Source organism: Vigna radiata, chromosome 5 (genome assembly GCF_000741045.1).
Source record: "Vigna radiata var. radiata cultivar VC1973A chromosome 5, Vradiata_ver6, whole genome shotgun sequence".
In the NCBI taxonomy this organism is placed as follows: domain Eukaryota; kingdom Viridiplantae; phylum Streptophyta; class Magnoliopsida; order Fabales; family Fabaceae; genus Vigna; species Vigna radiata.
In genome coordinates this window covers 18,247,903-18,261,927 of record NC_028355.1, presented here as the reverse complement: position 1 = coordinate 18,261,927, position 14,025 = coordinate 18,247,903, and the positions used below count along the sequence as shown (strand labels likewise).

The window sequence follows — 14,025 nt, the reverse complement described above, 5'->3', positions numbered from 1 at the left end:
CAATATAATATGTTAATCACCACTAAGTGCTATATATTTTTTTGTGCAATATAATATACTAATCACCACTAAGTGCTATATATCTCTTTGTGCTATATATATCTTTTGGTATGAAACGCGCGTGGATTACAGGAACTTGATTTGGTTAGATGATGTGTCACCAATTAAAACTTTGGTTTTTTGGAAATTGTTGTATGATCGTTTTCCTATTGATTTGGAGATTCAAGAAAAGAAGTGATGTTATGTTTTATGTGTTATTTATGTGATATTAATATTCAATATTCTTCACATCTATTCTTTCATTTTGTTTTTGGTTATACAATTGTGAGAATGATTGATGAAAAGTTTTTAGGATTTTTAAATTTCTTCTTTGGATTTGGTTGTTTAATTTATAAAGTCTCATTATAGTCCTTTGTTTAAAGGTATTTAAGTGACTATCATTACTCCAGTTTTCTAAATGATTTGGAGGATGGAAAGTCATAGTAGATTTTAGGATCCAATTGTGTTTCCTTTTGTTATTTTTCAAATTAAGGAGTTTCTGTGTATGATCGAGAATAAATCTAATAAGTATATGAATAATATTGTCTTTAACTTTTTGATGTTGAGACTTTTTAATATACAAACAAGGGAGGGTATGGTGGTTTCATTTAAGGACATAATATAAAAATTAAAGTTCTATCTTTTAATTGGCTCAAGGAAAAAAAATGATGGTGTAACTAGGTGTTGTCCTAGCTTTCATGTGCTAGTATTTTTAGAGAAAGTCATGATGAATATGTGAATATTTTTTTTTTTACTCTTTTACGTGTGCAAACTTATATATCTTGAGTTTGGGGAGTCATCTATTCTTTGGAGCATGCTTGGAGAAAGGGCTTTTAGAGGTTTTGGTTGGGGAGTGGTTATTTTTTAGATTGTCCTAGTTTTTCTTATTAACAAGTGGTTCCTTTAAATCTTAGAGAAAAATGACATTTGTGTTTGTATTTTTGTATAGGAAAATGACATTGGTGCTTGTATTTTTGTAAACATATACACTTTCAAAGTTTCTCATATTTTTCACGAAAGAAACCTTTGTGCTAATAAATTAGCTAATTTAGCTTTAATATATAAAGAACAATATAAGTGGTTTAATGTTTTTACTTTTGTGTGTTTATTTAATTTTTTTTCTTAATAAGTAGAGTTTGTCATTCGTGAAATGTAATTTTAATCATGGGTTTAGTGTGATCCGTCATGCTTTGTATTCTTTTATATATATATATATATATATATATATATATATATATATATATATATATTTTCATGTGATGAAATGATGTCAAACATATCTTAATAAGAAATGAAAACGTGTATATAATTTTTAGTCTCTGATAAATTTTTATAGTCTTTTTTAATACTAAAAAAAATTATATTCTTTCAATTAAGTCCAATTAAATAGGTGATGTAAATATTATTTTGCTCCATCACTTTATTTAGTGTGTTACATGTATCTTTATAATTTTATAGTTCAATGACTTTGGTTCAACGAGTTGCATTGACTTTATACATTGATTCTTCTTTAATCTTGTGGCGATTCAAGAAGAAGATAACTACAATAAGGTCCTTACGTAAGTCAAGTATTGTGCACCAACAATGTATGAAGTATATTGGGTCTCTTATCTATTGTAGGATTGACATTTCGTTGAGCCTTCTCCTGTGTTATTCTTCTACGAAAATCGCTCAACATTTAATATGCTCGTACAACTAGCTAACATTTACACAAAAACCTATAACACTAGTACCATTTTGATCTGTTTCTTTCATACTCAGAATGTTTAGTGTATATTCGTTAGTTTGGTAGAGTTAATACATATGATCAAATTATTTTTTATCAACAATAATAAATATGAATTGAAAAGATAGCAAAAAAAATGAATAAATGGTGGTGAAAACCCTAATCGAAAAATAGTTAACCACCAATTTCAAAATCAATCACTAAATTGCCACCAAAATTGTGATCGTTAACCACCAATGGAGGGCTAAATGGTTGGCTAAACTGGTAGCTAAACCAGTGACTAAATCTTGCTTATATATTTAAAAATGAATAGTCTAACAAAATAACCAGAAGATTCACATTGAAGCTTCCACTATATCGGTCTTCAAGGTTAAAACATTAATAACATGATTGTTGGTATCTGCGTGAAACCTTGATAATACATCTAAACCTTGACAAGTTCGTGAAGTATCATTTGAATCCATACATTAATAAAAAAGAAAATTTAGTACTACAATTTTTCATCCAAATTTTCTATAGCAAAATTTCTGACACTATTGTTAAGAACACCTCAACATATTTCTTTAATAGATGACAAACATCATTCCTTCCGTTGATGGGCCTACATTAAAATATTCAAAATCACTGAAAAAAAAATGTGGTTTTTTTACTAGCTCTTAAGTGTTAAAAAAACCTTATAACTCAAAACATCTTTAGAATTATCTTTAACATTTTGTTTCATATAATCCTTGACCCGGTTTACTCTCACAAATAAAATTGGTCTTTCATTCATTCAATTTTCAATTGTTAATTTATTTATATAACACGGGGTATACATTGGTATGATAATTATAAATTATTATATCAATAAAATAATTTGCAAAGAAAAAGAAATGAACAAAAAAAAACTAAAATAAATCTGGTTGGCATTAAAATTACTAAACAGGGTACATTAATAATTGGTAGCAAAATGACACACCAAACACACTATAAAAAAGAGAACTATTGCTATTAATTGAGGAACAAGACAAAGAGATCATGGTAAAATAAAGCTAAAAAAAGGTACAGATAAAAAAAAAAAAGGAAAAAGTGATCGAACATGGGTTCTATTGCTTCTTGTATACTTCCCAGATAGAGCAAAGTGTTTGAACAAAAGATAGAAGAAGAAGAACAATTGCAGCAATTGTAGCAGCGGTTTGCCATGGACCTTTACAATAATCACGTCTCAAAGTTGCCTTCAATTTACGACAGGGGTTTTTACAGAAAGCATTCAAGTCTTTGCAGAGACGAAAGTAATGGGAACTAAAATTTGTCTGCGTTATATTTTTCCAAAGACTATTAATCATTTTAGCCGCAGAATCGCTGTCTCCTAAATAGTTCACCAGTATTCCCTTTCGAACCAGTAGATCCACATCATTGCTTGTGTTTACCAGAAAGTCCAGAACTACAATATAATCAGTAATGTAGGACTCAGAAGGATAATGACACTGCTCTAAAGCTACCATGTTGCGAAACACAAGTTCAGAACTATCATCTATAACCAAGTGCGGGATTTCAAGAACAGATTTTGTTAATTTCCAGTTTAGTAAACACTTATTTTCGGTTACCTTAAACCTTACTCCTGCTTCTGACAACTCAGTAGCACTAGGAAGATGTTTCAGCAATTCTTCTCTCCTTGAAAACTCTTCTTCTCCTTCTCTCCAACGAAATTTTAAGTAAATGACTCGTATCAGATCAGTGAAGTGCTTTATCTCGTTGTTGTTGGTAAGAATCAACTTGTATCTATTGAATTGGGCAAAAAACTTACACGTAAGCTCGATAAATGAAGGGATGTTACTATTACGACCGTGTGTAGGAGATTCATAGGTAGCCAAAAATTCAGAGGATATAGTAAAGAGTTTGTCAAGAACATAAAAGGGAAGTTGATTTTCAAGCAATACCAAATCACATTGCAGAATATTGTCTAACCATGGTGCTGAAAGATAATTGATGTCATCACTTAACTCATCACTTAACTCATTGTCATAATAATCTCTCCAAAAGAGTTCAAGTATAAAACCGCAATCCACAAAGATTATCTCTACCAGTTTCTTCTTGTCGAACACAAGTGTGCCTGAGTAACAACTGCGAATTTTGGACTCCTCACTTTCAATGTAGCTGATCCAACTTTCCGGTGTTGTATGGGTTCGATCAAGAAATAACTTGCACTACATTATTTTTTGACTTCCCATATCTCCAAGGCGATTGATGGTGTCATGGTGAAAAGGACCAATAGAAACAACTTGTGGGATGTAAGCATCTTCGTTGAGTTTGCGAATATTTAAGGATACTCTGTAGATGCAACACTCATTAGTTACGAGAGACTTTGCTTTCTCCCACAACTTTTTAATATCGATCTCAACATCATCATTGCTCATCTTTTTTCAGTAATTTCTGAATCTAGAAAGCAAAACGGGGAAGGAATTAAAATGATGACTCTTATAAACAATGTATTACCTGATTGACCACTTCCTTATTCGAATCAAATTTCAATTACTGCAAAGAAAGTAATGTGGGATGAATGTTGAGTGTTTAGGATTTGTTAAATAGAGAAGCTCACCCATACCTACCCAGTTACTCGTGAACCACACATTCATTGTAGTTTTAATATCCACAACAACCAATATTTATATCTTAGTACAATGATTGACCAAGACAAATTTCAATCCTTTTCTCACTTTATGTCGTTGTGCCAAAAATTTGTTACCCACGCACATAACATTTTTATTTTCCTATAATTTTTTATTAGATAAAATAAACTATAGTAATAATAATTTTTTTCAATATTCATAGATTAAATACTTTTCTATATTTGATATATATATTTGTTAAATATTAACGATATTTTAAGAATATTCCGTTAATATTTTTTAGAACACATATTTAGTAGTGATTTATTTACATAAAAAAAACAAATCTAAAAGAAAAAAAAACTTTATTATTCCAGAAAACATCCAATTTCTTTCACTTAAAAAAACTTATTGTAAAAGAAATAATTTCTTTAAAATAAAATATGAATTTACAAATAACTAAACAAGTATTTAAAGTGTTTTTTTATTTTTAATTTATACTATTAGAATAAAAGAGAGTGTAAATCTCTTAAAAGTAATGTAACAAAGTGATAACTTACTACAAAAATCTGATAAGTCAATTTCACCCGACAAGAACCAAACAATTTAAATGATGTAGAGTACAAAAACAAAAACGCACAAGAAATAAAAGTGATAAAAACGTGCATATTAACTGGGGCATAGTAGGGGCCAAATTCGGCATTTCCATAATTTTAAATTTCTATAATAAATACATTTTATTTTTTATTAATAATATTTTAACACACACTTTTTTCATATTTATTAGACATTATATATTTTTCATTATCTTTTTCACTTTCTTTTCTTTTACAAATATAAAAGTTCACTTTATATAACTATTTTACTTTTACAATATGTTAAATAATATATATATATATATATATATATATATATATATATATATCAGCATATTATTATTTTTTCTTTTCAAAAATCCGTGAATTGTAATGTTATAGGTTAATAATTTAAATAAAATATTAATTCTATAACTATCATAAAAATAACTGTCTTAATAAGTATTTATTTTAATAATGAATTTTGTGTTTTTTAAATATAGAATGTGTTGTCACTTTTGAAACTTATCAGTCACAATTTAATCCTTTAAAAATATATTTGAGGATAAAAAATGATATTTAAATTATATTTGATGTCGACTTTTAAGAAATAAGAAACTATCAGACATATTAAAAAGTTTTAATTTTTATAATAAAGTGAATATAACTTATTATTAAGTAAGAAAATACTAATTATATTTATGTATAATCTATATTTTATTAGAATAATACTTATTTTAAGAATATAATAAAATTAATAATAACATAATAATAATCATAATATAAAACTTGTAATATTAATTATAATATATAAATATTATTTCAATAAACATAATTTTGTATTGCTTTAAAATATACAAGCTTCAACCGATTATGTTTTTTAACAGAACATCGAAGAACTCAAATTCTATCGGACAAGTTCAAATTCTATCGGACAAGAACCAATCAATTTAAAGTTATTTAAAGTAAAAAAAAAAAAACAGTAATGTAGAGTACAAGAAATAAAAGTGATAAATACGTGAATATTAACTATGGCAGCTGATAGATAATAGTATCCAGCTGGCAGGAACGGATTCAGGATTTCCATAAACTTAAATTTCTATAATAAATACATTTTACTTTTTCAAAGTCCGTGAATTGTAATGTTACAAGTTAATAATTTGAGTAAAATATTAATTCTGTAATGGTCATCTCCGCAAAAATAATTGTCATAAGATATTTTTCTTAATGATAGATTTTGTTTCTTTTCTAATTATAGAATGTCTTTCAAATATTAATGAATATAATTTTTAATATACTTTGTTATCATGAAAATTCAATAAAAGTTAAACTCAATTACTTTTCGTCTAAATCAATTATATGTTATTGTTTCTAGAATAAAAGTAAAAGAGTTGAAAGTAATTATTTTAAATGACAATAAAAAAATTTAACCTATACAATTAAAAACGTGACTTAAAAAATTTGAAAACAATGATATACAACATTTTTTATAATACATATAAATATATTTGTTGTTATATTTGTAATATATGTTAATTTTATTTTTATCTATCTCTTTCTTATTAAATCAAATACACGTTTCATAAATTTTATAAATCTTTACAAGTAGTAATTCTTTGAGTCTTAGATATATGATGGTAAGTTTAAATAAAATATTTCAAACTATCACTAATTACAATAATCTATATACATTATTTTGTATATTATTTATAATTACTGAATTTATTTTAAAAATTGAATGATTTATTGTGAATAAGCATTAGATTAATTATTATAATTAATATATAATGATTTTTTTCACATATTGCATTACACCACACCATTCTAAAATAATATTTTAAGGTATCTATTTTATTTGTATCTCTATAGGTTTGGTTTATAGTCGAGAACTTTAATAGAATGATGGGACCACCATTAGCACAAATCTTTGTATTCTGCAGAATCTTGCACAGATTTATGTTATTGTTTAATATTTAGGTTTAGCCCCACAAGTTTTCATTGAAAAAACACAAGCATTTTACTGATTGAGTCTCTAATTTGTATTATTTGTCTATAGGTTTTGGAATATAATAAAGTAATAGATCTTTGCAGTTTCCTTCTTTGAACCAAAGTAACTAATAAAACTACAAAAGTAATAAGCTAAATCATTTTGTTTTTAATTCATTCATATTTGTATGTTTTGTTTACTTTCTATTATAGTTCAATTCAACTTTAAATCTGTTGTATTCATTTAAGGGAATACTAAGAAGTAGTCTATTTAATTAAAAAATATATAAGGATTAAAATAAGAGTACTAGGTTTCGAAGAGTAACTTTATATATATATTTTTTAATTCATTATAGAAAGTTCTTGTGGAATTTCTTGCAAAATAATTTGTGAAAAAGATATACTTACAAATTCAATTTGGCAAGAAAAATTAGTTGGATTTTTCTTTTAGTTGTAAAATTTAATTTGAAGAAAAAGTGTCCTACTGATTTTTAAATTGACTTTTTACAAGAAAAATTGTTACGAAATTTTTTTTCATAAAAATTTGTTGTGGATATTTTACATATTTTATAGAAAATTTTACAAGAAATTTTCATCCAATTTTAAAATTCTACAGTAACTATATGACTCACACGAATTACCAACTAAAGAAAAAATGGGAAGAAAAATCTTTCTTAAATTTTTTGTAAAAGAACTGGCGAAAAAATCTCCATCAAATACGAAGCATTCTAGCCATATTTCTCAATTAAAATTATATTCAAGTATAAATTTTCTAGGAATCTATCGAATACTAATTAAAGACATTTAAGCACGACGTTCTTGTTTACAAATATAGTTGTTCTCATCCCATTCATGAAGAAAATTTTATTTAGCTCTTGGAATATTCATTTAAATATCTTTTTTCTACTTAAACGGATTTTATATACGAGTTCTAAACATCTTTCTATACTATAGGCAAATATAATAAATCAATATTTTAAATTGGAATAAATATGTAAAAAACATTTGGGTTAAAACCCTCATTTAATCCTCATATTTGTATGGCAATCTCAATTTGGTCATCATATTCTTTTTTTGTCTCAATTTGGTCCTATAATTTGTAAAAATGAGACAATTAAGCCCTCACCCTTAAGTTATCACTCACGGCGTTAAAAGCTGCTGAACTGTTTTTTTTTTTAAATGACGTGGCATTATGTAATAAATTAAATGAATGATGTGTTATTTACACGTGAAAAAATAAATTTTTTATATCAGAAATTTCCATTAAAAAAGAAAAAATTCTCACCCATTAACTTCTTCTTAAAAAAAAAAACCCTAACCGTCACGCCGCCATGTCCCCTCGCCAGAACCACCATCCTGCTATACAACCATCAATAGTTAAGACACCTGCCAAACCGAAACTAGTGGATTTGTCACCAATTGCTGATGCAGAGTCAAATCCATGTCATCCAAACATGACTCAAAGGACCCATCGGCACTGGTTTGAAGAAGACGAAGCACACTCTCCAACTTGTCCACTTCAATCTCATACGTGTCTCCTTCTGCATAAGTGTCTCCTTCTGCATACGTGTCTCCTTCTGCATAAGTGTCTCCTTCGTCTACGCGCTGTCTGTCACCGCCGTTTTCTGAAGAATACGGTGAGAGTTGTGGGAGCTCATCATCGAGGGTGAGCGTGGAATCGGTGGCGAAAAATCGAGGGTTGTAGAGAATTTGAGGGAAACTTGATTTGGGGATTTTGAAAAAGATAGGGTTAGAGATGCGTTGGTGAATTGATGAGCAGTTGCGCGCACCCGGAACGTGTTGCTCGTGCAAGTATCCGCGTCCACATTCTTCTTCTGGAGAATGTGTTAATGTAATGCTTCTTCCACCGTCTTCTTCCTCTTCTTCACAGAAGATTAAACCTAAAATTATGAACTTCCTCCAACAAATCTTGACATCCTAATCTCCAATTGCATTTCCAATGGTGCCGCCATAGTACCTTTCTTCTTCTTTTTTTTCTCTGTAGTTCCATTTGACTCGATTAGGTTTTGACAGTGACTGATAACAGAATGCACCATGTAGCCCTTTGCATCTCCAAGTTTAGATGCAGGGAAATTACGAGATAAGGTTTTTCAGGTGCAAAATTTATTCAAGGCAATTAAAATTCATGTTTTTGGGTGTTCTGGTTTTCGCCCAATTTGCATTGTTTTGGCAAATAATTGATCTGTTACATTGATTTGTTTAATTCAATGAGCGAAACAAAATGATGAAGTCAAAACTTGTCTGATACTGGCATGAGGATATATTGTTTCATAAGGTCTTCAAAGTTCTCTGATTGATGGATAGCACATCTTACTTCTCAAAGAACGCTTGGGAGGTGTTCGTCAAAATGCCGCAGAGGAAGCCTTTCCCACCAGAAAGTGTTTACTTTGAAATCCAGTCAAGGAGATGAAGAATGATTCACATGTCATTATTTTTTAATTTAAATAAAAATTACATGTAATTAAATAATGACATCAACATAAACACATCATCACATGTTAATGCTAACGGTGAGGGCTTAATTGCCTCATTTTTACAAATTATAGGACCAAATTGAGATAAAAAAAAATATGATGACCAAATTGAGATTGTCATACAAATATGAGGACTAAACGAGGGTTTTAACCAAACATTTGAAATATAGAACTCAAGGAATTTAAAATTTTATCAAAAATTTCAACATTATATTAAAAAAAAAAATCAAACATGATGTAACATTGTAGGATATATATATATATATATATATATATATATATATATATATATATATATATATATATATATATATATATATATATAAGAGCTATCGTTTAAAAGAATTTTCTATTAAGTTTTAAACTTAACAATTAATTGTAGTGATTTACTAATAAAATAATGTTCATATAAGTAAATAAACAATATTGTTTAATTTAAAACAATATAAAATTGATCTCAATATACATGTTTATATTTTAATGGATATAAAACTTTTGTCTTATTTTTATCCTTATCACTTTAAAAAAAACAAAGTTAATAAAGTAAATAAAAAAATATTTTAAAAAATTATAAAAAAAACAAATATTCAAATATTCAATTTCATATTAATAAATAAGATTCATGACATTAAATTAGTATATTTTAGTAAATAAAATATTACATATAATTATAATGATAAAATAATACTTATAATAATGAGTATAAAATATTAATAAATATATAAAATATTATCGAAATAATAATTTATATGACAAAAATCAAGCACAAATAAAAATGGTAAAAAAGAATAAAAATAATATAATATATATTTTAAAAACAATTTGATATATAAAACATATAAAAAAATAAATATATAACTAAAGATACGATAAAATAAAAAATATAAAATTATTTTAATAAAATAAAATCTTCACATAGAATAAAAATTAAGATTAAACATAATAGAGAAATTTTTTTATTATCTAATAAATAAATAAAGGATTTGTATATTTTTTTTTTTCCTGAGAATAAAAAGCTGCCAGAAAAATATATAAAACTCTTTAGAATCAATCAAGGGTTCCCACTTCCCATTATTACAGTTAGAGTTAATTACAATTCCATACACAAATTACATATCCATAATGAATAAGGCTAAATTAAAACAACAAGTAGGATTTTCAGCAGAGAAGATTGAAAGATTTAAAAGTGACTGAATTTAAGCACAGGCGCAAGAAGTGTCTACTAAAATGGAATCTTCACCCTCCTGAAGAAAAAGTAACCAACAGCGAGACCCACGATGATGGCCACAAATATTCCTCCATTGAAGGACATAACCGATAACATCAACAAATACCCTATGGCCGAGCTCAACCCAAAGAGAATCGCCCCGGCGACCTTCACGCCCAACATGGCCCTGTTTCCGGTGAGCTTCCGCTGCAACAGAGGGGTCTGGATCTCTGACGGGAAGGGCTTTCCGGCGTCGATGAGCTTGAGGCGAATTCTGCGATTCTCAATGAACTGATAGAAAACTGAAACAATGAGGCATGCAAGAAGGGTGAGAAGATAATCTGTCCAATCTTGGGTCTGCCAAGAATCGATCAGGAGATTCACCTTCCGGCTCCAGTAAAAGGTCATGTGCATCATCTTTGCCAGGAGACTTTTTATTTCAAGGGTTTGAGAAGATTAAAGATGAAGTGTTCAACTATTCAATCAACAACAAATTAACAATACTTATATTGATATTTATTTTTATTTTGTTATTTTATCTTTATCTTTTTTTATTTTTATTTTAGTTGCTTTGATATTTTATTTTATTTGTTAATATTTTTTTATTTATCTTGTAGGTTTAGTTTATATTTTTTCATTATAAGTAGAAGATTCTGTATATTCAATTAAAAAATTTAATTTCAAACATAAATCTTAATTCAATATAATATAATGGATTGAAAATTTGAAATGAAAGAGAAATATCCTTATATAAAAATGATAATAAATAAAAATATTTAAATGTGAGGCACAAAAATTATTAATTTAATTGTAAATGAGAATACAAATTTTATATAAATTATATAAATTAATGTAAATTTTTATTTTTTTTATTTTTTGTGAATCTGTATTTAGTTTGAGTTGAATTATCGTATATCATGAATGTAAAGCTGTAGTATAATTAAAAAAAATAAAAAAAATAAAAACATTTTCAACATGTTGTGCATAATTGAGATAGAAATGATTGATTTTAATGTAATAGTTAGATTTATTTGTATAGTTTATAGGGGTTGGGACGTATAGCACAAACAGCACATGTATCGATCTGAATTATAGAAGTTTGGGAGAGGTAGTGTGTTTGACCTGTAAACCAAAGCTAAAACGATTTATTTGAAAGGAAGGAAAAGGAAACCTTTAAACATGGTAGCTTGGGATGAAAAGAAAGAAAAAGCTTTTCAAAGTGTATCTTATTTTGTTTTGGATAAAAAGTCCTAACCTTGACTGCCACAGTATACAGTTTTCAACTGCTTTGGTGGTTTTAGTTTTCATGGACCCAAATCCCTCATCATTAAAGATGTTTTTGTTCTGCTTTTATAAACATAGGTCTTGTCTTTGTTACATTGCCATCAAACCTACCACCCATCAAAATTATAATTAAAACCTTTCTAATTCACTCAAAAACGGTTTAATTAAACCTTATGAACATGATCAATGGATCAAAATAATTGATGGGTGAAATTGCATCTATAAAGCACATGATTGAACAAAGGATATGAAGTAACATAAAGCTTAGACTAAAGTGGATTTAAAGAATCTTGTTAAAAGCTATATAATGGAGTGTAGTAGCAGACACTATTAATGAAGTGTCGTTACTTTTGACCTGTTAAACGTAACCAACACAAGAGGTCAATGGGGAAACCCATGAAATCTATCATAAGCTTGTAAAGTTTCGGAATCCTATGTCAATTGATTTTTTCAAAGTTCTATTCATTTTCTTTATCTTCTTTAACAAAAACACAAACCTTCCCTTTGCTTAATGAACCAACCTCATTATATGTATTATATTCTAATTTAATGAATAAAGATTATTCTAATAGAAGCACACATAACAGTAGGTGCTTAATTTATGGAATTAACAAAACAATAAGTAATCTTTTTGTGATTTATTTTAATTCTTTTGGTTGACATTTTTTTAGTAACATTTTTCACTTGCAAAAGTCAACATGTTTTTTTTTAGTTACAACAATATGTACATATTTTTTTCTTTGTGGGCAGTCATGCCAAAAGAAAAGAAAATTGTGACCTAAAACTTTCCTTTAATGCGATGTTCACCTATCTCATTAGGGATTAGGGATTAATTTATGCTTAATTTTTGGATTAGATTTACTTCATTCCATGGACTGTTAAATTGTTTTCTTTATTTGGTCTTCTACTTTTGTTTCCTTTTCTTAATTTACTTTTCCAATTTTTCCCATATCCATCCATTTTTCATCAAATTAAACATTAATCATACTTACATAGTTTGTTTTTATGAATTTATAAGAATAAATATTACTCATTTCTTTAACGTTAAGTAATATTGTTAGAATTGATCGCTGTATTACTTATTTTGAAATGTGAAACTTTATTATAATTTTAATTCTAAAAAATATCACAGAAAATTAGTGAACAATAATCACCTTTCTTTCATCTTTTAGGGTGTGTTCACTTGAGGGTGAGAGGAGGTGATTGGGGGAGAGTGATTGAGTGGATTTGAGGATAATATTTTTTGTTGTTTATTTGAGTGAATTTGGAGGTAAACGAAAGTGGATTTTGAAGTAAATTTTTTTAATCTATCATATAAACTAAATCCTACACCAATTCTCACAAATTTTATTTCAAAATTCATTCTCGTTTACCTCCAAATTCACTCAAATAAACGGCAAAAAAAATTACCCTCAAATTCACTCAATCACTCTCTCCCAATCACCTCCTCTCACCGTGAACACACCCTTAATAATTACTTTTATTAATCTATCATATAAATAAATATACAAATCTATAAAACTAGAACAAAATGTTGCTAAAATTTCGTTCCTCAAAAAACAGATTTCCATCCGCAAACAACCTGCAAAATTAGAAAAAATATAATTAGAATTTAGTCTTTCATTGTACTTAAAAAGTAAAATGGTGTAGTTTGAAAAAAAAATCCTGATAATCTGTTCACGTCAATAAAGTCTAAAATTATTCTGTAACAAGAAAAAAAGTCAAAAAAAATCATCTATTATTATAAATCAAAATCCAACATTAAATAGATATGACAAAAATTAAACATTATATAAGAAAACAAAACATTTATACACTTATTATTTGAATATTTTGAGTTAAATTTAATGTCAACTCTTATGTGAATATATATATATATATATATATATATATTACTTTAATATACTTTTTATTTTTTATTCTTTTATTAAAAAAACATGTCGAATGAACGAGTCCATATAGTATTGAAAAACCAATCCCTCACTCTAAGACTTAGGGTATGTAACAAATATCATAAATAAAAGTTTTTAACATGACAACAATCTAATACACGAGAGAAAAGATTCCCATTGGCTTGTTGAAATCATAAATCGAAAATGGAAAACATTCATAACAAGTTACAATA

The 14,025-nt window shown here is 27.3% G+C and overlaps 2 protein-coding genes across 2 annotated transcripts; both read right to left on the bottom strand.

Moving 5' to 3' along the window:
* Nucleotides 1-2,672: 2,672 nt before the first annotated feature.
* Nucleotides 2,673-8,971, bottom strand: LOC106760408 (UPF0481 protein At3g47200-like). The gene is made up of 3 exons (XM_014643843.2): nucleotides 8,893-8,971; nucleotides 8,301-8,797; nucleotides 2,673-3,951 (listed from the first exon to the last, which is right to left on the bottom strand). The coding sequence occupies exons 1-3, from the start codon at nucleotides 8,969-8,971 to the stop codon at nucleotides 2,851-2,853; spliced, it is 1,677 nt and encodes a 558-aa protein (XP_014499329.1). The 3' UTR covers nucleotides 2,673-2,850.
* A 1,450-nt stretch (nucleotides 8,972-10,421) lies between these two features.
* On the bottom strand, nucleotides 10,422-11,141 carry LOC106761785 (copper transporter 5-like). The gene has a single exon (XM_014645352.2). The coding sequence runs from the start codon at nucleotides 11,031-11,033 to the stop codon at nucleotides 10,632-10,634; it is 402 nt and encodes a 133-aa protein (XP_014500838.1). The 5' UTR covers nucleotides 11,034-11,141; the 3' UTR covers nucleotides 10,422-10,631.
* Nucleotides 11,142-14,025: the final 2,884 nt, after the last annotated feature.

What these genes read in the sequence shown, in the direction of transcription:
- LOC106760408 (XM_014643843.2), bottom strand. Translation starts at nt 8,971, where the DNA reads ATGGTGCATTCTGTTATCAGTCACTGTCAAAACCTAATCGAGTCAAAT. An exon ending in GAAAAAAAAGAAGAAGAAAG is followed by an intron (nt 8,798 to 8,892) that starts GTACTATGGCGG and finishes TCTTCTGTGAAG; the next exon opens with AAGAGGAAGAAGACGGTGGA. An exon ending in CACTAGTTTCGGTTTGGCAG is followed by an intron (nt 3,952 to 8,300) that starts GTGTCTTAACTA and finishes AAAATAATGTAG; the next exon opens with TGCAAGTTATTTCTTGATCG.
- LOC106761785 (XM_014645352.2), bottom strand. Translation starts at nt 11,033, where the DNA reads ATGATGCACATGACCTTTTACTGGAGCCGGAAGGTGAATCTCCTGATC.